Below are 26808 nucleotides of genomic sequence, written 5' to 3'. Positions count from 1 at the left end.
AATTAATCGCTTGAAACCACAAATAAAGCAATAACAGATATGATGGGCCGGATTTAAAAGTTCATGTTTTGGTGTCATTCATCATTCAATTAAAACACCATTGTATATAATGTACAGAAAGAGACCCCTTGCTGATCCCATTAAATCCAAGCTGCAAACAGAAGCCTGAATTTAAGGGTTTTTGTCAAAATTGACCCTCCGCGAACTCCGCGTAGCTCGCTGACAAAGTTTGGCCCTTGGCAACCGATCGCCAGCGAACCCTGCAAGCTTATTTGCATCGGCTAACAATGGGCTTTGTTATGCTAATTTTCCAGGTCCTCTGAGTCAGTAAATTAGTGACTATGCAAGGTTCGCGGACTAACCGCCGCTCCGATCTCTTTGTGGCCAATATGTTGGGGGCTCTTGGTTCATAAAACCATAGGCATTTCTGGGCAGTTCATGCAGGCTTCTCGAACATTCTTTTGACTTCTATCATAAGCTGATAAGTGAATATATAAAAGCAAATGTGTCAAGCTCTGCAATCTGGGTGACACTGTTGCTTATACTGGTGATACTTGGCGACCTCAGGTAGAAGACCTGATTTTACCATAGTCATGGGGATTTGAAGCCAACAACGACTGCAAGCAGTCAGGGGAGCTGACTACAAAGTAACAATGCGAAGGAAGAATGCGCTGCGCAGTATTTCACAAGCTGGTACATGCAAAGCTCGGTGCAGAACAGTGGCTAGCTTTAGCATTAAAAGTGCCCCCTGTAGAAAAAGCAGGCAGTTTGGCCCCTAAAAGTGGTGAGACTGTGTAAACCTTTGCCAAGTTCAACTCCCTGGGTCTTTGGACTTTCATCCGAGAGCAGAGTGCTGAAAAACACAGTTGAAAACATGGTCCTAAGTGCCTGAGAAAGTTGAGAGTTGCCACATGAGCAATGGCTGAAAGCCGAGTTCAGAAATATCACTTTTTGGGGTAATCTTGTTTTGTGGGAATAATAAAAAGAACTGGTTAACTCACAAAAAATGAAAAGAAACTGAAAGATTAGGAACTGGAAGATAATTAAATGTGTGTTTCAGATACCTCGGGGATGTTGGTATGCATTACAGGCCCTAAACATATTGCTGTCAATTACCTTGACAATACTGTTGCCAGGCAACCTCTGAAACCCCGCCCCTTTGAGCGGCCATATGATCACGCTTGGCGTACATTCCTGACAACAGTCGCCCAATAATAAAAATGAACCCCTCCAGCCCAGTCCCTTGGATAAGTCTCATTGGTCTACGCAAACGTGGGAAGCTGCCGGCGCCCAGTTCCCACTGTCCTGTCTTGGCAATGAGCCATGGGCTAGTTGTTGATGGCTATGCTGGTGATCTTAATACAGTATATCCACAAAAAAGGCCAAACAAAATGTGCATGGCACAAAATTAGGTTTTGCATAATTACTGGTGCCATTAAGGCCTAGTTTGACTAGGCTCCAGTTTAGAAAGTGATTACACTACCAAAAAAAAGATAACAGCAGTTTCAGTTCAGTGGTTTTTTTGATTGTGTTGGAAATTTGAAAACTTCGCGTCAGGTACAGGGCAAAATGGCTTGGCACAATGAACACATTTTGCCTTTATGGGTTGATTTTTTTAATACGGTACCCATGCCACCAATGGCAATTCCCTATTTAAAATCCAGCATTATTGTACATACATTTGTGAGAGCTGCTTTCGTCTTGGACTTGGTAGCAATAATTACATGTACTTGTTTGTTGCACCGTGAAGGGTTTCATACAAGAATTATTGGTCCCCGATAAAAGCTCCAATCGATATGTTTACTGTCTGTCACAAAAAATTATAAGAGCTATTTTATTAAAACAAAACACACACACACACAAAATCAATCTCTGAAGGTTTTAATAGACAACAGACAATAGAAATAAACAATTTTCAGAAATAAACAATTTAAAAGCTCCAAATGAGAATAATATAATAATAATAATAAACACCCTACTCATTTCTGTTGATTTCAAGGGTTGTAATGAATTACACAAATATTTCTTTAAGGGATCTTTTCAGCAAATATAGCACAAAATACAGACATAATCCAGCATTAATCTGAATACAAGTTTCCATGTCTGATTTATTTCCGGCTGGTGAGTTTTTGCCACTCTTGAATTTTCCTCTGCTCTGCTCTCCCATCACGGTGTTGTTTTTTTTTTCACTCTTGTCTGGTATATTTCTGGCATTTCTGCAGCAAATTAAACAAATTTGGCAAAATGTTTTCTTATTTTGAAGAATATGAAATCTACATGTACGCATGCACAAGTAGCCTAGCTCTTCAAGCAAGGGTTTACACCACCAAATGAGAACAATGAGATGGGGACATCTTCAAATTTTGGGGTGAATCGCTGACATTAACCACTTCATGCCGGGGCATTTTTCAATGTTGAGGATGCTGGGCCGGCATGACTATCATTTTTTCCATTTTCAAAATCCTTCAACAATTCATCATTCCATTTAACAGTCGTTTATAGCCACACAGAGTAATCTTCAGGCACTACTCTAAGTTGACAGGTGACCTTCATTGACGCCCGAATATTTCAGCCAGGCCTGCAGCCTTGTAAACAGAGCCCAGATTGTGCGGTGTTATACAACTGTCTTTTGTTCACAAACCTGGCTCAGTGCACTGCTGACCTCTTTTCAATAGGGGCCAGATTAACATGCAGCGGTGCTGTGTGGCTCATCGCTGAGGTGGTGGAGAGCTTTTGTCCCCGGTGGTAATCCGCTTGCTCTAAATACCCCAAACCCTGGTATATGGTTTCAAAATAACGCTGGATTATCACCACTTTTGAGAGTGAAAAATGCCGGTCATGCCCAGCAGCCTGGTCTTTTGTTCGGAGTACGGTCTTTTGTTACAGGGCCCTGTTTCCTTTGTCCGAGTTCGGAGACCCTGGCCACACATATAAACCATACGGCTCCGATTTCGGAGTCCCCGGCTGGTAGTGGTTAACACAATGAAATGATATCTTTCCCAGATTTCCGTCTTTCAATTTCACCATTATCAGATTTCCCTCTTTAGAATCCTCACATTATCAACTCACTGAATGGGACTTCTAAAAGGGCGAATTTCTGGTACCAGGAGGCAGCATCGTGCTGCGCGACTCATGACAGACAGGCAGGCTGTGTATACAGGGCTAACTGCTATGCATACTCTGTATGTACATGTACATGAACGCAGACTCGTACATACAAGAGAGCACCATGCATGCCACAAGGCATCTCCATGCACCCCGTGCAACCACACTCGGCAAATCGCCCAAACCTGTCCTTTTCATTTCGCTTTCCATGGGCCGTTTCACATCATAAAACTTTGCAATCTAAATGAAAATAACAATGAAAGATTAAAGATTTGCACGTACTTCTCTGACAAAGAACGGGCATTTTAATCTCGAAAAACTACGTTGTACTTTTCAAAATGTAACTTTGCCGTCTGTGAACGGATCGTCATGGAACACTGGTGAAGGGAACCTTTGGATCTATTCGGAAAATGCCACAAAGACAGTTAAACCAATCAGAGTGCCCGGATCATTTTCGGAAAATTCTGTCCCGAAAACGAGTTCGTGCGAAGAGCTGCGGAGAATGATGCCGGCGTGTCCTGACCTTCCAGACTGTTCGGAAATACGAACGCAAAAGTTTTACCATAAAACCAAAACCACTTAGAATTTAGCAACGAAATTCTAGGAACGAACGAAAAAAACACACAGAATAAAACTGTTTAAATATCAAAACGATCTGTTGAGGACTTAATTTTTTACATTTTTTGCAGCTCGAGGCTGTTCCCAAATATTTTAGTGGAATATTTTTACACCGTACATTGCAAACACTGCATGTCAAATGCGCTCACGAATCATTTTCATTTATTCTGCGGGGAATTACCTGGATGGAACTTGTTCACAGACGTTGCATTATTACAATACAACCTGCAACTCATCATGAATTATTCAGTAAAGCATTATAATGACAATAGAGGGCCAACCGCGCTAGCCTAATTAACTTGACTACGCATGGACGAATACGGCCACGGAGTATGCGAACTGCTTGGCCCTTAGCAATGGATGGCTTTCCATGTAAATCGGCTTACAGTTTGTGGAGTTTTTGACAAGATCCCTAACCTGAATTAAACCCTCCAAAAGTCGTAGCAAGGTCAGAGCTGTCAGAAAAGGGGTAAAGAAATGTTCACCCTGAATACTTTTATAATAGTTGATGGAGAGGAAAATTTGGACAACTTGTCCAAGTATGTTATCAGAGGCTATTAACCTTCATGACCACTTACAAAATAGACGTCCTGCAGTGTAATTGTCATATTTGATACTTACACAGCTTTTTAAATTAATCATTTGTTTCAAACGGTAAGGTTCCCCATTGACGAAATACCATTTTCTTTCAGATCGTGAATTTGACGTGAATAAGCATTGTGGTGTTTGGGTAGATGCTGATCAGAGACAATGTACAAGGTCTCTTACCTGCAAGGTAAAGATTTATCCATCAGGGTTTTAGTCTGGATTTTAAAATGACTGTTCAAGTTAAGCAAAATTTTGAAATAAAAGGTTAACCATTGGAGTTTACAGAGTTGTAAAGCTAATGACTGGAGTCGGTGACTCGACTGGAGTCACTATGTTACACCGACTCGACTCAAGTCATGAATTTTTTCGTTACAACCCTGGAGTTTACTCCAATTCACACTGAGGCCATTTGGAGGTGTAAATGATGTACTTGTATTTTTTAAAGATTTCTTCGCATTATGTAAACTTTATTTTTCATCACAAGTACATTTATTGTCTCATTGAAGACATACTCATTCAATTCATGTTCTAAAACTGCCAAGGCTTGCATCAAAATGAAGAAATGTTTGGTAAGAGACTGAAGTGAAAAGTGTCCATTGGCAAGATTAGCAGCCTGGTAGATTTCTTACAATTCATTGCAGGTAATTTAGGTGTAGCCTTGTGATGTGGGTGTAGGTTTATCTTTTTGGAGAAAAATTCTTCTGATGCATAAACTTAAAATGTGTTTCTGGAGTTAATGATGTTCGGATGTAGAAAAGGTGTCAGTGATGTATGCATACAAACTAGGGTCATCAGAAATTTTATAAGAACCAACTTCATATCTTTCCATGAATTAAATACATTCCTTGTACAGACTCATGCCTTATCACTACGGAGAGCAGTCAAAGGAAGACGGAAACCCTTCGATGAACTTCTCGCTGAACACAAAGCTCGATCTCAGGCCCTGGCAGCTGCTAACAATCCGTCTCTACTGAAGAAATCAACATCTCTCCAACAAGTGCCGTCCTCAGCGTCCAGTGGGTCAGCACACAGTTCAACCACACCCCAAGGCATCACTCGACCCAGCACACCCAAGGCTACACAGACACGCCCTAACACACCCAAAGCACTGACACCCAAGGTCTTAAGTCCTCGGCCACAGGCCGTTGGTAATCTGCAAGTAAAATCAGAAGCCAGCAGCAAGCCACTTACTGTGTTCCAGAAGATAATGCCTGTCCCAAGTCCTACAAAAACCTACAACCTCAACTCAGTTCTTCCGGCCAAGTAAGATATTCACACGAAACAACTGCCTGAATGTTATATAGTATTTCCACTCTAAGCTAAAGCATATTCAGATACAAGGTATGCACATCTAGCTATCCTGCATTTTCAATCGTGAAAACTGTTTCAACTTTAGCTTCTTTTCACCCTAGTTTACATTAATCCACCCCCAGTTGGTGTTGAATTTTTTGATGGATGTCAGAGCCTCCATATTTGCCCCCTTTTATTTCAGTGTCTCACGGGTATTTAGCTTTCACTCTTGTAGTCAAAAATCTTTCATTTATTGACCTTGTGTTTAACTTGTTATATACATTGCAAAACAGAAATAAACGTTGAGTCCAAAAAAAAAACTTTATTACTTAACGTATGGCTTGATGTCCCATCCATGGTGAATATGTGCCATCAAATCACTGCCCAAGATAAATAAGCAGAAGCCAGTGGCATAACTCTGGCATGGTAAAATCAGTCTAATGCTATGCAACAGACCTATGACATGGTCTGTTTTCACTTGTATGTCTTTTTCATTCATATACATTTTTTGTTAAAGTAGAAAAAACCCTTTGCTGACACCACTGGAGTCCTTCCCCTTGGAGGCAGCTTCAGCCCAGACTAAAGCACCTGAAGTAGGGCTTGGAAGTACCAACAGCAGCCACACCAAGCCGTCTGAGGAAGAGAAGACAGTGGATGGAGAGAAAGAGAAATCCGATTACTCCTGCTCCCATCATCATCCCAGACCAGTTGCAGTAAGTTTAGTGCTGATGAACAAAACAGGCAGTCTCTTTTCTCAAGCTTCAATGAAAAACTTTCAAGTTCACTTTTGCTGCTGTGAGGCCAACAGCATGGAATTGCCCAACTCTGGTTTTTGGGTTGTTTTTTTTTGTGAAGAGGCTGTCATCTGCTTATTCTCCGTTCTTGTCACAGATGTGTTCCTTTGGTGCAAGGCAAGTTGGTAAGGGCCTGTATGCCTTCAATCGGAGACTAGATTACCTGAGATCCACCATGGCTGCCTTAGTGGAGAAACACTCTAAACCACCTCCACTCAAGTAAGTTGTTCACATTTTTTACAGTCTGTGACTGCTTTAACAGGAGGAGGGTTTTATTTGACCATTAAATCAGACAGATCTACTACAGAAAATCTTTGCTGACAATATTTTTGTCTTTTTACCGTGCTTTAGAAAAATGTGCTTATCCAGTGACTCATCTCAAGACCTTGCTGCCCCAATGGATACAACTCCTCCGTCCTCTGAGTTTCAAATCAACAGTTTCACAGCCCGCTCTGCTGCCTCCACAAGTGCATTTTCTCTTTCAAGTGCTTCACCATTTGACAACACTCCCAGTGGGAGTAGGACCTCTCTTACCACTTGCAACAGCAGCAGCAGTGGAACTAACACGCTCAGTAAGAGTAAGAGCTTGCCGAATACCATGTGTAACAATTTCAACAAGGGGCTCACCACGAGCAAGAAACCGAGTGGGAAAACCAGCGGTAAAGCTCTGAGTAAATCTGCTGACGGCAAGACGTCTTCATCCCTGCAACATCCTGTCAAGAATTCAAAAGCCCGCAGGAAAAGTGGGCCGACTGGAGGGAAGAGTAATGTTGGTGTAAGTGGCAGTGTCACACAGAATTTGTTTTCAGGGTCAAGTGCTAGCCCAGTGACACTAACGACAGGCTCCAGTAGCTATTCCATTGTGACTAACAGTGGGCTACAACCAGGAGACATTCTCAGCAGTGGCATGGTTAACTTGGATCCCGGCTCTATCACCAATCAAGAATTGTCAAGTAGCCTTCTCAAAAACCTACGCTTTGTGGTGACAAACATTGAACCAAATGTCAATGGTGGTGCAGTCAGTAATACAGCAGCCCCGCAAACCACTGGTAACTTCACTGTTCCAATATTGAATGCAACTATCGGAAATACACCAGTGTTACTGGGGAACCTGGGTGCGCTAGCCCTACCCTATGATGGGAAATTGAATGTCAAATCTCGGACAAAGAGTGCAGGCTCGGGTAAGTCAACAGTGGACAGACAAGGGAGGCGACTGTCTGGCAGCAGTACCACGGCCAGTCTGCAGAATGTAGCAATAGTTAGTCAGCCTTTCATTGACAGCTCCACACAGGATGTGATAGGTGTTGGAGCAGGAGTAACTGTGAGTGAGAGGGTTACCGCTGCCAACACTTGCCAGCCTCTTCAGAGTCCACAGTCTGTGCCCAGTCCTCAACTCAGACCGGTAAGCAAGTTCCTGAATTGGTCTTTTTTTTTAAACATTAAGGATCCTGCTAAGTCCAACAGTAGCCCACAGGCAGTTTCTGTAGAGTTGTTTTGAATGTTTTCAGTAAGGATCAACCGATGATTGGATCAGACATCAGATCAGGCCGATGTTAGGCAACAGCAGCAAAACATCGGATCAGCAAAATGTGACCTTTGCAGATATAGGTGCTGATGTTAAATTGAAGACGGGAACAAACACTGCACTCAGTTTTGGCAAACACAAATCTCATATTTTTCTTTGAGCATGAATAAAAACGGTGTTTTTTATTTGATGAGATAAATGAACAGTTGCACCATGGTTAAACCCATGTAAAGTATCCCCAAAACTTACATCTGCACGATCCGTGCTGCAACAACTCAACGCACAGACCGCAGACCCAAGGAGCATGTATGCACCATGTACATAGGTTTGAAAACAATGGAGCACTATCGGTAGCGTGCAGTCATCAATGTCATGTACACAATTCTCTCAACTCAGTAACAGTAAAGGCAAAACCTTGATCCTATTACCAGTAATGTGTAAACTGACATTTTAAGGGAGTACACTGGTTTTGTGTTGTTATGAGCAGGCCCACATCCTGTTAAGGTTGCGTTTTCAGTTATTGTCGGTTAAAACATTGGATCGGACATCGGCCGATGTTGAGATTAAAACATCAGACATCGGATTGGCAGTTAAAACCTACATCGGTTGATCCTTATCTTTCAGTGTAGACTTGTTTAATGTTTTGTTAAAACTTTGGTTTAACAATATATGCCAGTTACTGCGAAGGCCAACAGGTTTACTCGTTGATAGGACTCAAGATTCTACAGCCTTGGGGATAGCTGGCCTCAATCTTGAAATACTTTTCTGGCTTTTCATTTAAACTGTTGTATGTTGAGTTCAGCTGGGTTTTTAGCCCCTAGAAGGATATTTGTGTCACAGAAAATTATTGTAGGTTTACATGTCCTTTGCATGCATGTACCTTGTACACAACTGGAATAATAGGTCAGGTTGCTGATTAACTTAACTTCAGCAATAGCAAGGCTACAGTCTTGGAAATATACTTGCTGAGATTACATACTGGCCAAAATTTGCTACCGACGAGGAAGCTACCGGTAGTATGGGAGGTGTGCTTCCAGAGTAAGTTACTAATATTTTGCCATTGCATTTGATTGTTGTCTAATAACACAGGCATGATTGCTCATGAATATGCAAGATGTAATATGGAGTTGTAGCCACGCAAACTATGTATGTGATTAACCCTTCTTTTGCTTTGACAGTCACAGACAGTCAAAAGTTCCTTTCACTTGACAGGCCATAGTACACAGACACATAGGGGTCATTTGACCGATTTTGACTTACAGGTCAAGAATGCATCTTTACATAGGAGGGTTAATGGTTGTACGTTTTGTTTTCTGAACAGAACTCAGCCAGTCCTCAGCTCACTTCACCCCTCCCCAATGGCATCATTCCCTCACCAACCAACATCACTTTCAAGCCATATCCAAGCACCTCTATAACCACCCCAACAACAGCGTCAGCCAATCATGTGCAACGAGGGATGAGTCCCAGCCGAACAAGCACACCCTCCCCTAGTCCGGGTTCTGCAGACACATCCCCTAATGTCAGTGGCCAACTACTAGCGGGCTCATTTAATACAAGTGGTAAGACTTCCCTCTTTGTGTTGTTTTAACTTTTTCCTGCCAGATGAAATGTTGCTTATCTTCGAGCAAGTTTGGTGTTGATTCCATAGCAACACCTGTGTAATATCTTACACTTTAATTCAGGAGCAACTTCAGGACAAATTTGAACAAATTTTGAGTGATGCCGTATGTTGCATTGCTATACTAATTCTACAATACAGACACTGTTTTTGTGGTACATTGGGTTCTTGGACAACCAGGGATGTGACAAACCTTGGCTTGAAGAGTCTGGAAGAATTGGACCAGAAATTGTTGAGTGCTGGCCAACCACAGCTGTCAAGCAATTCAGATGTGATACTTATTGTCTCCTCTTACCTTAACCACTTCATGTCGGGGAGCCCGGCACTAGAGCTGTTGGCTGTATATGCGTGGTTGGGGTGCCCGAAATTGAAACAAAGGAACTGGGCCTTGTAATAAAAGACCAAACTCTGAACAAAAGACCGAGCTGCTAGAAATTGCAAATCAATTTTCATATGCTGTCAGCACAGAGTGCTGGCATTAATGGAGGTAATCGGTCATCGTTTTGAAACAGTACATGTATACCATTGTTTGCTGCATTCAGCCCCCGTGGATTATCAGTGGGGACAAAACTCACAAAAGCACTTCAGCGATGAGCGATACAACATCACTGCATCCTAATCTGGCTGCATTTGTAAAGACACCCCCGCCATTCAGCAACCCACTGGGCCACGTTCGGGAACAAAGGAAATTACGCAACACTGCACACTGTGTGCTCTCTTTACTAGGTGGTAGGCCTGGCTGTAATACTCTGGCGTCAATGGAGGTTTGCCTGTCAGATTAGAGTAGCCACCAGACAGTCATTCGTGTGGGTGTAAGCGTCCAGTAAATAAAGATATGAATTTTGAAAAATTTAAAAAATGGAAAATCATGAAAAGTCACCCGGCAATGTGTCCCCTATGTGCAAACTCCACCCGGAAGGAAGTTGTTAAGCATGTTACTGTTGAACAAGTTAAATGGTAATAAAACAATGAGAGGATTCGGTTTCGTTCTTTACTTACGTTCTTCTTTGGTCACTTAATATTAGTAGTATCCCAGTGTATACTTGTAGCTAAAGTACAGTGACTATGCACTGAAGTGTAGTTACTCTAATCAACTGATGTTTAATCAAACATTCTGGGGTGATTTGTTCGATTCCATTGTTGGTTAATGAAGTGTAAACACAGGAGCGCCAAGGTGTGTTGGATCATATCATTCATAAGTGCATACAGTGTAATCTCTGGATGGGACCCACTTATAAATTGTAGGAAAGATTATTTTCCTTATTACCACAAAATTTATCAATTTTGACCCTTTTTGTTTGGCATCACTCAGGTAAACTTGCTCTAGTCTCACCCAAAGGCAGCTCTCACAACCTTCAGAAATCCACCTTGAATCAAAAGCACAGCCACCATCAACACCATCGCCATCGAACTGTGTCCCAACTTTCCAGCCAACAGCAGCAGCAACAGTTACAACAGCAGCAGCAGCAGCAGCAAGCTCTACAATTTCACCAGCTGCAGCTGACACCTCAGCAGCTTCAGCAGCAGTTACAGCAGCAGCTTTCCAGTCTTGTAGCGATGGACACTCAGGGCAAACCTTTGCCACTGAGTAGCACCTTAATCCCCAACCTCTTCCAGAGCATTCCTGCCCAACAGGTGGGCACTGGGGTTTTGCCTGGGGGTCTCACCCTGGCCCCAACAGTAGCCACAGAGCAAGGGGGTAAGGTGCTGTCCCAGTCTGCTGTCCTCCCACAAGGGGCTATTGCCTTGCACCTGCAGCAGCCAGGATCTGGCCAGCCAGTCAGACTATCCGATCAATCACAGATTGGCATGAGTCAAGAGGAGGACAACAGACAGGAGCTGAAGATGCAGCACTGATAGCCAATCAGAGGCTGGGCAAATAGATGGTGCCTATGTGAGAGTTGGCCAATTGGATGAGGGTATTTTGTGAATAAATTATTTTTGCCACATTGTATTTAAATGAATGGAATCAGGGAACAAAAGTAATATATTTAGTCGTTTATACTTAGATGTCACTTGACATCAGATGATAAGGCTTTATATTATTTTTTATAATGAATTGCAATTAATATAATAATAGTTGTGATTGTTTCTTGCATATATTGATACTCAAAGAACAAAGTCAATTTTGAGTTTCCATTCTGAAGAGTACATTACCTTTGCTGGCCTGAAGACAATAATCCAAAAAGGTTACTCACTTGATCAAGATACAGAATTAATGCCCTCATAAAACCTGACTGGCATTTGTGCCTTCAAACATGAAATTGGAATGTTGAATTCAACTTTCGGGCTGTAGCTATGCAGATTGCCCCATCCTAATTAGGGATCTTTCTCGCTCAATACAACTTGCACATTAAATTTAAAGCACATTGGCATGTGTTCACGTTTAGCCACGGGAAGCACTGGGCAGTACATGTAAGTACGTATACAACCTTGAAATATATGCGATGTACCAGGGCATAAGAAAAAGGTATCCATTGTGATCTATAATCTATCATTACAAGACATCTTTTAACCGCTTTCCTCTGGAGTTCTTGGTACTGGGTACCTTGGGTTTGCACACATAGCCGGGGGTGCCCCAAATCGGATATAGGAGCTGGACCTTGTAACAAAAGACCGTAATTCAAACAAAAGACTGAGCTGCTGGGAATTGTCACAATTTTTCAGTTGGCATTAGCAGAGGTAATCCGTCATTGTTTTGAAACTGTATACCACTGCGGCATTCAGAGCCCACGGATTATCAGCGGGGACAAAAGTGTTCCGGCACTCCATTGATAAGCGATACAGTACCACTGCATGCTAATCTGGCTGCATTTGTAAAGACACCACTGCTATTCAGCAACCCACTGTCCCAATTTGGGGAACAAAGGAAATTACGCAACACCACACAATCTGGCCTCTCCAGGCCTGGCTGCAAGACTCACACGTCAGTGGAGGTCGCCTGTCAAATTAGAGGAGCCACCAGACAGTCACTCGTATGGGTGTAAGCATTCAGTAAATGAAGTTATGAACTTTTTAAGAATTTTGAAAACGGAAAATCTTGAAAATCGCCCGGCGACTTGTCCCAGATGTGCAAATTCTACCCGGTAGCAAGTAGTTAAAGTATCTTCATTCGCTCTCACACGTGCAAAAGTGGGCACTTCTGGTTTTGTTTTGTTCTTTACTTTTCTACTGAGTGGGGGGGTTGTATTTATCAGTCGGAGCAAATCACTATATACTTCAAGGTAACTGCAGTCATGGTAGAAGCACTATGCTAGTTATTGTGCCCTGAGTCAGGCATTCTAATCAGTGGTCCTGGCATTATTGGGGATCCTGGTAATTGTGTAGTCATCCTGTGCTGGACTGGTTTTCATATTTAACATCAGTCATCTTAAATTAGTGCATTAGATATATCGTACATGTCATTTTAACTTGGAGATCTGGGTCACTCTGGGTCAGAGTAGAGAGCTGTGTTCTGGAGCAGTATTGACCCTGTGCTTATCGCTTTTCAGCAGTTAATTCTTTGAGTATCAGTGAAATGGACTTCCTTCAGTGAAAGTCATTTAATGCAAATGTTTCAAAAAGTAGATGTTTGCACTCTGAGCATTTATACTGTGCAGTTTTTCATGTGTTGTAATGGTTCAAGTGTGATGACTGACAAGTTCCAAGCATTCACCACACTTTACATAGTGATGGTATGTTAAGTACTGTGACAGCTATGATGAGAAATGGCATGGGTGTGTGTGTGTGGGTGTGGGTGAGTCTACACGGTGGAATTCTCAAAGGATGTTTGGAGAGGGGCCGTTTTGAAATGACCTTTATTGTTATTGTATTATTCTCAAATCTGTGCAAATTTTTGACATGACATATTTCATCATGTAGAGAGAACTTAACACACTTTGTGCAAAGCAATGCACCCTTCTGTTGCATCTGACTGTCTTCTTTTAGGACAAGTTTTTAGCAATTGTGAAATGTGCTACACCCCATAACGTCAGTAAATTTACGATAAAAGATCCCACTATTCAGAAATGGTCTTGTATTTGATCTTTCCATTTAGAGGTTTGACGTTGCATGGACATCTCTTACAGAGTCACTAAAATTGTCCACTTCAATCATAGGTGTCAAAAATATTTTGAAAAGCAAGAAGAACAGAATTTGGTATGCAAATGTTGGCTTTTCCCATTGTGGCCCTGAAAAATGGTTTCTGTGCACTGTATTGTGATAACATTTGCCTTCTGTCAGAATGACCTTGTGGGTTTGATAAGATTTGCCTTCTGTCAGAATGACCTTGTGGGTTTGATAAGATTTGCCTTCTGTCAGAATGACCTTGTGGGTTTGATAAGATTTGCCTTCTGTCAGAATGACCTTGTGGGTTTGATAAGATTTGCCTTCTGTCAGAATGACCTTGTGGGTTTGATAACATTTGCCTTCTGTCAGAATGACCTTGTGGGTTTGATAACATTTGCCTTCTGTCAGAATGACCTTGTGGGTTTGCACAGTGTCCATGTTGTTTTCTTTAGTCTTACCTATGTAATACAGTTCCAAGAACTAAGCCATTTGAACCCATGAAAAAGTCAACTGCATTTCCAGCAGGCAGACTTGCATTAGGACTCTCAGACCATTTGGTGTGGGACTGTGCCTTCTCGAGTCTTGTTTCCTGACTCATTAGCACTAATGTAATGGAGATAAAGCTTGGGATTGAAAGACCCAACGTTAGCTACAAGTGTCCCCAGTCAAAAGATTTGGTTGCTTAGATTGGAGTACATGTTATAGCTCAATGAAGCATGATTAGCTTTTCAGAGGGGTTACAGTTATTACATTGGCATAGTATCAGCTCCAAGTGGGAACAAGAGAGGGTGTGATGTTACATTGGAAACAATGGTCCTTGAGTGGCAACTGGGTATGGCAACCAATTTATGTTTGAATGTATGGCCTTCGCATGTGTGTCGCATACCGGCACTAGCTCAACTTCCACCAGCATGTCTTTTCTCTGTCGGTGAGGGGGCTCTTCAACTTTGTGCAGGTTGCACTTTAAAAAAAACCAGAATCGTTCATTTGGTAAAAGGAGGAATTTCAGTTTATTAATGTAATGCTGACTAAATTGCCCTTAATTCTTCAAGTTTGTTAATACAAGACAGAATGGTCAATTGATACTATTCGCTTCATTGTAAACAGGAAATGTCAAGTTTAAGTCATTGTGCTTGTGAATTCATTTAATGGTCTGAGGTGCAGCACATTATGTCTGAGTTCTAGTTGAAGGGGTGATGCAGGCCTGCCTCTTGGGAATCAATCAACCCCTTAAGTGCTAGTGTTGGCTTCCTATATTTTATTGTCATCAAATCAGCGTTCTTTTTAATTGAAATGCAACCTAGCGTACTCTCATAACATCGTCATAGGTTTGTTCATTTAATAATTTCAAAATTTTCACAAAACATGGAATAAACAACCCACATTTTGAACCATTTTGACGACTTGCCCCAAATCATGCATGTAGTGTGTTCTGTTGTTACAATAGTTTTGAAGTATCTTTTGTAAATTCAGGTTCCATTATTTCATCAAGACTGATAAGTTGTTGGAATATCAGGTGAGACTTGATGGTGTATGCTGACAACTTTTGTCTAGACATTACTTTTTATTATCTTGATCATTAAAGTCAATAAGGGCATACATTGACTTCTTAGGGTACCCTACTGTGAATGTAACCAAAATGCAATAGCTGTTGAATGGTCAAGTTAAGGAAGAAAAATAATAGGACTGGCTTGCAGGTGCCTTCAATTACCATTTTGGGATTGCTCCAAGCCTGACGCTTGTGTTGACTGGCTAAACCTGTGTACACATAGATTCATCTGAGCAGTTGGATGCGTGAAACAAAGTGTTTAAAAAAATGACCAGACCTAATTGTGGCATACTATCCTTGCCCGTATCAACCTTTGCAAGAGACACCACGTATTGGCAGTGGTATATCGGTTTTAATCTCCATCACACCAATCTTCTTGAACATTCATCATCTTCAATCTGAATGGTTTTACTTCCTGCGCTGTAGGGAAATAATGAATCATTACTCCTCCCAAGAGTATGGGTCTATGAAACGGATGTGCTGAAGTAAATATTTGGACTGTGTTGCTGTCATATTGCCTAGGAGTCAAACTAAGACGTAATTGTCACTTTAAAATTGTATATTTTGTTGCATCCAAAAGCATGTGTGTAATAAACAAGGCTGTGCCCACTTATGACACAATGGTATGTTTTACACTCAGTGATTTCATTGAGTTGGCTTAGGCGTGACCCAAACCGCCATCAAGGTAACTTATGATTAATACCCAGTTAAGCTAAGGCTGTCGCCTTAGAGCTATAGTTATCTCCATAGAGCTATGGCTGTCACCATAGAGCTATGGCTTTCACCATAGAGCTATGGCAGTCACCATAGAGCTCTAGTTGTCACCATAGAGCTATGGCTGTCACCATAGAGCTATGGCAGTCACCATAGAGCTGTGGTTATTACCGCAGAGCTGTGGCTGTCACCATAGAGCTATGGCTGTCGCGATAGACATGTCAAACTATGTTTTATGTAATCTTTTTCAACCTGCAATTTGTCAGCTGATAATCCACGTATAATGGAATCAAATTTGAAAACTATAGTGTGGTGCATTAGTATTTATAGATAAAATGTGACATATTTCAGAATAAGCACTTAATTGGTAAGTTATTTCCAGAATGAAAGTACCTGTCTGTCTAAAAGTCCTTGAATTAAAAAGTGCATCATGGTTGAGTTGTTTTGAGAAACTTACACAGAATTTGAATCAGTATGATGTCACCTTCAAAGGAAATGAGTAACTTGTTTCTACATGTAGAAATGTCATGCAGAAGATCAGTTTGATAATAAAGTATCTGTTGATTAGGAATGGAAATTCCATTGGAGTAACCAGGCAAGTATCCTCTATCTGAAGGATACTCCTTGGAGCCATTGTTTGTGTGGAAGCTTGTTTGCGACATTATCTCAGTAACTTGATACAGTTATTATTATTTTGATAGTTGAGACATGTTTATTCAGCTGGGTACAAAGTTACTGCAGCAAAAAAGGATGTTCATTGACTTTGTAGTTCTCTGTGAAACTGCTAAAAAAAATTGAGACTATATTTGGCTAATACTTTCACCATCACAAATTAGTGAGGATAGTTTTGATAAAACGGTAACACTTTGATCTTTCATGTAGTGTAACTACCCCAACTGAAGGACTTCAGCCTTGAGGACGGGGGACAGATTACATGCATGTGGTTTGACCCCATAAATTACAACATTATGAGAATAATCTAAATGGCAATGAATTCAGCATTACAAAAAACATTTCTGAACAGCTTGCTTTACTTGACGTTTGTTTACTTGTTGAAGTTGAATATTAGGTTTCCATTTTTCCTGTTTCATTTTTAGATACCCTAAATGTGTTCTTGTAATTTTATATAGTTCTGTTTCATGTTTGATGTAATGATTTTTGTATTTTGAATTAGTTGAGGTAGATTTCAATCCTTTATAGTTGCTGTTTTCAAGAACACCCACCCAGGATTGTGAACATGACTTGACTTTGCCCATCACTGATAGGTTTGGCTGTCTAGATGGTCATTATGTTTTCACGTATGTTGAGACCTTCACAAATCATTGATATCCATTCTGTGCATAAACCTGTCCGAACCATCACAATTTGACTGATGTCATTTAGCCACAAAGCGGAAAGCATTGCTCTGTAACCACTTGGACAAATAATTCCCAAATAACATAAAAGCGAAATTTATGCGTCTTGTGTTATAATGTTCAGTCTGCAACCAAATAAGACATGATTGGCCAGAAAGTTCCCCTTTTCTAACTTCACTTCTGGTAAAATTGTCCCTTAGTTGCCAAAATAATTTAACTTATTCAGGGTATAGTGCACGTATCTGAGTCAGTATTTTTGTCAGTTCTGTTAGTCATTTGACACACAATTTCTTAATCTTCATGTGGGATAGTTTTAATTCTCATTCAAGTTTGAATGTCATTTGTGAAGATGGTGCCTCCAATTGGAAGGTGTGGCAAAGTCTTTGAGGAGTCAGTTAAGATCATTGTTTAGCATTGTTTAACCAACCCATTCATGTTTGATTCAAACATATCAAAACCAGAAAATTCTTGTTTAAATTCAGCTTCTAGGTCAGCCTAAGCATTGTTGTTTTACAAGAAAATGTCTTCATATACACCTTGTAGCAAGAAGCATGTCTTATTTCCCTCTAATTAAATTAGCTGCACTGTACAGAAATGCCGTAGGAATGTTTCAATATGGATATGTTCCGAGTAATTCCCTATCTTGGGAGAAACGGTGTGATTTGACCATACTTCTCTCATTGTCTGAGTTTTAGCATACTCAGTCAGTGGCGTAACTAGGGCTAAAATCTTTTGGGGGGGCACCCAGGGCACACTTTTTTTTCCAAGGAAGGCACCACAAGAAAATTGGCTGTATGGGTGTATTGCAATTATTCACAGATTTCCAATGGGGGCACCCTCATCCAGTTACAGCCATGTACTCAGTGTATATCCAGCTTGGATTTCAGCATTTCTGATTTTAGGAGTCTTGTGGAGTAAAAACCTTAAATATACACAGTTCAAGAAAGGTTTAAAAGTGTCAAAACATACTGTGTCACCATTGACATTATTTAAATTTCATTTAATCTTTTTTAGCAATGTGGTCTGAGAGGCCAAAAGTGATGTGCAGCCGGTTGTAAGTTAATATCTCGTGTATGTGACTGGAGAGAAACACAAATTGCACGAGTTAGTTTTTGTGTAATATGAAAATATGTACATGCCAAATGAATAAAACATTATTGTACAGTTGAATAGCAATAGGCTACCGTTTTCTATATTTTTGCCTGGGAAAGTATCACATTTCCAATATGTTACATCTTAAAATGTAGTAGCATTGACAAGAAATGCGTCAACTATTAAAAATGGATACTTATTATTAATTCTTATTAATTATCAAAATAAAACATATTTTCTAATGTATTCGTGTTGAAATGTATTGTAAATATTTTGACATATTTTTGCCATACGTATACAGACAAGTATATGTTCTTAATGTGTGTTCTGAATGGGAGTCGAACCCTGGACTGTTTTTCATACTTTTTCAGTTATTTATTTTTCTATGAGGTATCGACATTCGTGTGTTCTCTCCCATATGCATTATCAATAGATTCCTCTATACCAACTGAATAGCAGCCTATGTGTTTCTTCCATTTTTCCCGTGAACATGTCCAAATTGTGGTAGACACTAGAGCTCAGCTAGAAGCTTTGTACGCACTTTGTACGTACATGTATTTATATTTTGAATCCCTTTTTGCAGATTTTGATAATGAATATAATGCACCGTAGTGAACACCTATAGTCACTTCGTGCCACACATACCTCGTAATAAGCACTGAGCGGTCTGTCCTGCAACTCCGAAATATCCAAATAAAGTACAAAATAAAACCAACATGTCTCATATTGTTAGTAACAGCATTGTCCTTTTTATGGATTTCTTCAAGCCGTTGATTTTGACGTCGGTTTGGGCTCCTTATGTCAGTACCCATATTGACCATGTTCGTAGTTTTTATATCTTGCTCTGTGCGCGGAGGTGTTCCCGGGAAAGTTTGATGTCAAGCCGTATGTCGTAATAAACATCCACTTACCTCACGTCTATCGCCGTATAGGTGCACGTGTCATACCCAGGGACAAACATTCCACATACTTCTTAATGAATTCTATTGCGCTCCAGAATCCAGGAAAACTTCGGCCCTTCCCTTTTAACATAGAAGGCCTCGCATTTCGTTGGTCACTGAACATGGTCATACTTGCTAGTGAAAACCTATGGGCTGGGTTTTACTGCATGCACTAAGCCAAATCTGCTCGTTGAGCCGTCCCTAAATTATTCTTTTCTGTTGGACATTATTAGAAATGCAGACTTGGTGTTGTATTGTTTGTCTGTCATTTATTTTTCAAATTGAAACGGATGATAATGACAATAATTTGAACATATTACTAGTATTTTGGTAATAATTTGAATTATTAATAATTAGAATCATTCCGTTGAAGATTTGACAAAAGGTCAAAGTATGTGCACTGTTTTACTCAATTCTGTGAGAATGGAACCATATCCAAACGAAATGCAGTTTTCTACGAGCTACGTCACGACAACTGGAATGGCGCTACGTGGCTTCAACACATACCGCTTTCAACCCATAAGCGATTGTCTAATCTCACTGAAAACATAAATTTGTTGTTTGGTGATAGAAAGTAAACTGCTCTACAATATCTTTTCTTGGAAATGAGTTTCTCACATAGCTTCCGGTCGAAGGAGGCATTTTGCCCAAAATATTTCAGAAAACAACAGAGAATTAATATTCCAATCCGTTTCCTAACTCACATTGAGTGCTAGAGCCCCCATCTGACATGTAAGGGATTGCTCTGGTTTATTTTGTGTCGCATTTTTAAAGGATTGAGTATTTTCCAATTTGGGGTTGGTGTGCCGTAGTTCTGATTAAACTCGCATGGTTTCAGGTCTGCCATCTTCTGCCGCATCAGGTTGAAAGTAGTTCGAACGTTTTCTTCTTTGTCCTTCAACATTCTCTCGCGGTTCGAGCCCTTAAGAGGTCGGCGGACAGACAGAAACTTGCTACCGGACTCTGCTGAGTTGCCTTTGGATGAGTCTTTGGCGGTTTTCCCTTGGTCGAAATCATGGAGAAAATCGGACAGGTTCGGAGATGGAGGACGGACCATTCCGCGTCGACTCCAAGAGCGGGGACTACTAGCCGACACAAAGAGAGGGGACACGGCAGACTTAACGCCAACAGTGCGGTAGTAGTCATCAATGGTATACTCATCGCCGTCAGAGTGATGAGTCTTGCGATATGCCTTGTTGTGAAAAATGCAGTCTGGTTCCTTGCATTCTTGTTGACTGATGGCAGATTGTGACGACACTGGGGATGGTTCAAGGATGTTATTTTTCTCCATAATTCCAGCGCCTAGGGCAACACCTGTACTACCTAAAGCATCTCTTTGAGACTCCTCTTTGTCAAAATGAAATGATACCTCCTTCTTTAGTTTTCCAAAAAGTGATCCATGCGTCCTTGCCTCGTTATGAGCATCAACTCGTAAATCTCTCTTTCCCTCACATCCTTCTCTGCCTTTTCTGTTTGGAATGGGCCATCTAGTTCCATGCGCAGTTCTCTGTTGCTTTTGCTGCGCGCATTTTGATGCGTCTTTGTTGACGTCACTGACAACTTGACTCGGCCAGTCAGATCCAGAAGGGAAACGTTGAGGCGTAGGTGGTGCTGTCCCGTCTTTAACGTTTAACTCGTGAAAGGTCGTTGATGGTGGTGGACTTTCAATGCTCATACTTCTGGATAGGCTTGTAGCTGATACCGGTGAGGTAGACATTATCCTGATCCGATCAGATTTCCCAGGTAGGACATTGACATCTGCAGCTTTCGCAAAACCAGAATCACACCGATCCTTGTTGAGTGTTATCGAGGTTGACTTTTGGAGTGGAAATTTTTTTAATTGCTTGGAAGATCTAGATTTCTTGGGGCTGTTTTTATCTCCTCTAATTGTGCTGACATTGTAAGGGGCAACTGCCTGGTCACTTGCCCTCCGCATCATGAACGCATACAGGTCAAAATTACTGGAGCTTCTCTGTAAAGAAGGACGACGTCCTCTCTTAAATTGATCTGGCAATAACGAAGACAAGTCACTGTCTGCGAAAGTACTCCTTGAGCTGTTGCCCCGCGTAGCGCGCCGCTGCTCCCAGGCATTATTCAGGTTTTCCAAAATCTGCTCTTGTTCAGATATCTCCTTATCGATCTGCAACGATCTTTTGATCTTGAGGTCATCCAGACTCTTGAACAACTTACTGAGCTGCCGCTCGTCCAGTTTCTGGGCACGAACTGAGTGTTGAACAGTCTGTTTATGGCTGGTCACTTTAATGTCGGGATGTTCCTTTGGCTTCCTCAGAGGTGACGCCCGGTATTTTGGGCAGGGGCCCCCATTGATTGGACGCGGACGGATGGCCATCTTTATGGCATTCACATTGCTTCTAGCTTCCCAATTCTAGCACTGTTGGCTCTTGATCTGAAGTTCCTCAGAGTTCCATTGTATTTGCATGACAAGGTTGTTTTTCCCAGCACACCTGTCCAAATCAAAAGAACACCAACATTAATGCGCTGTCTTGAAATGTTGAATGAAATTATCAAGTGGAGTAACAAAAATATTCACGAAGCAATTTAACCCTTCCAGGCCTGCCTCGACCACAACTTCAAAAATATCGTCAACGAAGAATGTACACACTTTATCGCATCGTTCTGGACACTTTGTTCAGCGGCAACAACTTTCGGTCTAACACCACAGATCCACGAAGATTTTGTTATTGATTCAATGGGATATCTTTCCTGGATAATTCTACAAAGGGATTCAGAATAAAGGAAGAGCCTTGCTGGACCAACAGGGCGTATCGAGACCGATACATAGCAGTAGATGATAAACCGATTAGTTGAAAGGTTGGGATTATGATGGCGTAACGGTAAAAGCTTACTGTTTATGGAAACTTTATATGTGCTGTGACGAATATAAATCCAAGAGGCCAGGACTAACATATCATACGTATCCAGAGCTCATCCATTAGATATAACCATGGAATTATGTGTCAATCAAAATGTTAACATTGCAGAAATCCTAAGCAGTGTACTGCAAACAGTGGCGTATCCAGGGGGTGGGGGTCCAGTTCATGAAAAATGTTAGACAGCAGTTTTTAGAAACAAATATTCATCTTGTCCCAAACCCGAAACCTGGATACGCCACTGGCCGCAAATGACACACATTTCTAAAGAAAATTCTTGTTAGCAGTCCCGATTTTTTCGCCTCAGAGGACTTTTGACATATTTCATTTGAAGGGATTACAATTCAAATGGAATTTTACGATCCATAAAAATTGCTATCTTTTTATGTAGAATAATGTGCAGTTTGCCCTCTGTGAATGAATGAATCTTTTACTGTTTGGTGACCTCGTCATGATATACATGTTGACAGTGATCTATGAACACAGTTTTTTATTGGGCATCAGAAATTGTCAAGTGTTTACAAGGAGCTTGAACAACGGCATTATCAGCGCACAGATAACTCGGCATTCCGGTCGCCGATCGAGTGTTGCCCGGTAACAATTACCCCCCATCCCTGTACAGTATTACGTTTATCAACCGCTCACTGGAATAATTGCAAAACGTTACCAGACACCCATGGTCTCGACAACCGGTACTGATCTTAGTTGACCGCTGCGACCCATTCTTTATTCATAGGTGCAACAAGTAAAGAGAGTTGAGAATCAAGTATCAACACGTGCCATCAATATCCACGATGAATATCTGTCTTTATCCATGCTTGCTCTGGCGTCAAAAATCACAAGTGCTGAATTCCCATGAAATTCTTGACAGACCCACTACAGGGTGTCCCAAATAAAACGCAACCCTAAAAGTAACATTTAATTTCTCCCAAAATTAGTGTCAGAAATTGTTGTTTGGGGTATCAAATCAAGATAAGTGTGTTATATTTTCAAACCTGAAGACTTCCTTTGAAATCATATGACACATTACGGAGATAATTTCGATTACGTAAGACAACTACTTTTTGTTCTATCTCAAGGAATTTACGCTAACAATCAGTATGTTCACGCCAAACGAGATCATTGGAAAGGCTCACAGAGTGATACATGTACTGAGTTCAACAGGGTTCTGCTGTTTATGTTATATTAAAACCTCTTTTATTTTCCATCAAACAAACAGGATCTTGAAATGGTCCAAAGTTGTTACAGAAGTAAATAAAGTTTAAAAAATAAGATCAGCACCATTGTTGCAAATTGACTGAGGCAAACGGCACAAGTTTAAATGATTAGAAGTTGTTTTCTCTTAAACTCATTCAATTCTGAAACTACACAGCTAGGCCTAATTAAAGAACCATTTATTGACTTCTTAACAAAGTATCAGTTTCATCAGGTTTAGAACTAGAAAGAAACTCGAAGGAAGTAAGGTATGCGCCCTTACCAAACAGTTTTGTGATAATTTAGGGATTTGAAATTAGTAACTGCACATGCTCGCAAGATTAATTGTGTAAATATCCATCAGACAGAACAGAAATGAGTTGTGTTACATAATTGAAAATATCTCCAAAATGCAACATGATCTTCAAATGCAATTTCAGTGTAAGCAGGAGCACTATTGGCTTCAATTTGATACGAAACAAAATTTTGGGACAATTAGATTTGGTGAAAATGAATGTTACTTTGGGGTTGCATTTTGTAGCGGGGGACAGCCTACAGAGACGTTTTGACTTTTAAAACTTATCCTTAAAGGTTATGGTGGTTATGGTAACATTTTTGTATTCAATCGGCAGATTTGTTTAGAATTGTCCTACTTCTTTATCACGGAACTTCTTAGAAAGTTTGTGGGGAAAACATGACATTGTAAGAAAAATCAGATGAATTCAAAGTGAAGTAAACAATTGAGATAGATGGCGGGAAAGTCAAGGTTGAGTTTGAAATGTTCATCTATCCTGATGAGAACTTACCAAAAAAAGGAAGTCAATTTTGATTGAATTGCCTTCTTGAAATCTGTTTCACGGTTCTTTGAATCTATTGTTGCAATAGTGGTCGTAGGAGTGAATACGGGTGAGCTAAGACACGGGAGTTTAACTTTTTCTTAGTATCACGAAAGCAAGAAGTTATTTTGAAGAATAACTTACTAATTTGGCAATGAGTGATACGGATTGCTCTGCTTACAGACTGGTTTAATGTGAAAGATTTCCAAGGTACTTACATTTAAAGTTGGCCCATAGTCTGTTGTTCAGTTCCTGGTTGAAATAGCCAACTTGAATTTGTCAACGACGTGGCGTGGGTCACTACAGTGATAGCCAAGAGGGCCTGCCGCTAATGAGGACAGTGTTCCTATGAGTAGTGTCAAGTTGCAGCGTTGTGCTCGCGACCCAACACGATGTTATACCGCGTCCTCCACCAAAATGTTATCTGATAATCCCGATCTGGACTGATTTTATTGTATTTTGGGGTTTATCCACCGGCTAACGTTCAATCATTCATGTTGGTCGAGTGCCTGCTTGTCAGTCAACTACAGGTGATGATATACTTCATGGGGTCCACGACCAATACAGCGCGTGCAGGTATATTAATCTCTGGTGGGGAACTGACATGGGCGCAAGGTGGGCTGATGAGGCCACTATGCACTGCGCTATTGTCGGTCGTCAAGGAGACGGTCCCTCCCAAATTGAACGGGGTCAAGAAATAACCAAAAGTTTAACAAACACAGCATGTTTTTCGAACAAAAAATCATTGAAGCTATTTCCAAGTAGAATACAACTCATTTGGCAAATATAAAATTTGTCAAACAATCAAGCCAAACTGAACAAAAAGTAGTACAAGTAAACGACGGTTTCTTTTTATAAACCTATTTGTGCTTTTCTCCAAGACAGCCAGTTGGAGATTGCACTAAAGTATTGGAAATCAAAGATATATTTCGCTAATTTACAATCTAGAAATATGTCAAAAAAATTAGAGTGAAATTTAAAAGCCTCAAATAAATGTGACGGTTTGATCGTAGGTTTTACAGTTGTGTGGATCTTTTGGCGATCTTATTTCATGATCCCTTCATCCTGTTTATTAATAATAGATGAGGTGTGCCCATTACACAGACATACACCCGTCCTGGCAGCATAACACACCGAGACTAACAGTTCGATATTATGGTTGGCTGTTGAGTAAGGCGTACTCTTGGGCTTGGGACAAAGATAGTCGACACTGTGATCGATACATGTGTTGATCCGTACACTCATGCGAGTGCTTTTGTGTGACTTCTGCTTTCTTGAGTACTAGCGGCTCTTTTTATTGAAAGAAGAAATAAATCAACAGAAACGCGCAGCATGCCGTGTGTATGGCTGTTCCTCCATCTAAACAGGTTCCCTTTACAGACTGCAGATTTTGTTTGATTACCTGTGTCTATTTTGATGTCTTGTTAATTGTTACCTACTGGCCTGAGGTGTGCATTTATCCGGTTTGTATAGAGGAACCAAGCTACCTTGTCAGTGGGCGATGCATAAGAGATAGACAACAACACAGTTGTTAAAGCCATTTCATATGTCAACAAAAGAGCCTGCCTAACGGTATTATCACACCGAAGTGGTGTTTTGTGTGCGTGTTTGTCTTTGCGTGCCGATTCTAATTCATTTAGCTTACTTCAAACACTTCTTTATGTTTGAGTCAGTTCCTTGTGATCACCACTCGTTACTGACAAACACTCTAAATTATTCGAGTTGGCGGTGCGGTGCCCGAAATTTGTTGGTTGTTTCCAAGCACAGTTTGAACATCTTAATACAAAGCAAGGGCGACTCTGGGGCGCAGGTGCCACAGGGGCAACATCTTTCATCTTTTGAAACGTAATGAAATGCTTTTTTTGTGGAGAGGGTGTCCTTTCCTTCCTTTCCCAGAGCGAGTAAAAAGCACTAAGTGTGGCCTCAACCCTCAGAAAGACCATGAAAAGTAACTCCAAAAAAATTCCCAAATCTTTGCCCTCAGGCCCCAAATAAATTCTCCCCCCCCCAAAAAAAAAATGGGGGTTCTGGATCCGCCCTTAATACGAAGGCGGTGAGCGCATTACATAACGATCTCTTACAAAATCGTCGTACATGTAATTGACACTTGAGGAATACCCAAAAATGGCATTTTCTTTCTTTATGATTATACATCTAGCTTGTTACAGACATTAAAATCATTGTCCGTAATCAAATAATACACTAAAAGTTAAATACGAATGGAAAAATATAAAGGAATAAATAAATTATGCATAGAAGTTGCAAATAACCAACTGATCAGAATTGTTGCATACCGATGTTACAATCTGATGGATACCTCAAAGAATACCAAAACAGATACTATTGTAAAACACCTGAACAAATCCTTGTCGTTCTGCAAGGACGCATTAAACACACACCATAGACCTGGAGGAGGTCTCCTCCAGGTCTATGGTTCTGCGTATGTTCGATGCCATTTCAATGCGATCCCAACGCATTGCACAAAAGGGCAGATGGTAACAGCAAAAGCGGAATTCTAAGGCATTTTTGACGAAGTATGTGACGGCGACAAGTCAAATTAAATATGCTGCTGAGCGGTTAAAGAAATGTGCGAGAACGCTCGGGTGGATCAAAGACCCGGGGGGAACAACTTAATATGTTCTTTTGTA

The 26808-nt window shown here is 40.8% G+C and overlaps 2 protein-coding genes across 5 annotated transcripts in view; one reads left to right on the top strand and one right to left on the bottom strand.

Annotated features, from left to right (window-relative positions):
• Positions 1-19034, top strand: part of LOC110974907 (uncharacterized) — a 64607-nt gene extending 45573 nt beyond the window's left edge. For 3 of the 4 annotated variants that reach the window (XM_022226861.2, XM_022226863.2, XM_022226864.2), the window contains 7 exons: positions 4416-4498; positions 5165-5574; positions 6119-6314; positions 6493-6614; positions 6747-7797; positions 9242-9482; positions 10854-19034. In XM_022226861.2, coding sequence (XP_022082553.2) covers positions 4416-4498; positions 5165-5574; positions 6119-6314; positions 6493-6614; positions 6747-7797; positions 9242-9482; positions 10854-11398 — 2648 coding nt within the window. In that variant the 3' untranslated portion in view covers positions 11399-19034. The remainder of the gene's footprint in view (positions 1-4415; positions 4499-5164; positions 5575-6118; positions 6315-6492; positions 6615-6746; positions 7798-9241; positions 9483-10853) is intronic. The other variant, XM_022226862.2, reaches the window with a different exon arrangement.
• A 454-nt stretch (positions 19035-19488) lies between these two features.
• LOC110974922 (uncharacterized) lies at positions 19489-24751 on the bottom strand. The gene is made up of 2 exons (XM_022226890.2): positions 24379-24751; positions 19489-21704 (listed from the first exon to the last, which is right to left on the bottom strand). Exon 2 carries the CDS (start codon positions 21587-21589, stop codon positions 19952-19954), a length of 1638 nt encoding a protein of 545 aa, XP_022082582.2. The 5' UTR covers positions 21590-21704; positions 24379-24751; the 3' UTR covers positions 19489-19951.
• Between the last annotated feature and the right edge of the window lie 2057 nt (positions 24752-26808).

This window comes from Acanthaster planci, linkage group LG04, assembly GCF_054643075.1.
Source record: "Acanthaster planci isolate LZ-2023a linkage group LG04, COTS_SCS, whole genome shotgun sequence".
NCBI classification, from domain to species: Eukaryota; Metazoa; Echinodermata; class Asteroidea; order Valvatida; family Acanthasteridae; genus Acanthaster; species Acanthaster planci.
This window is presented reverse-complemented; position numbering and strand designations above follow the sequence as displayed.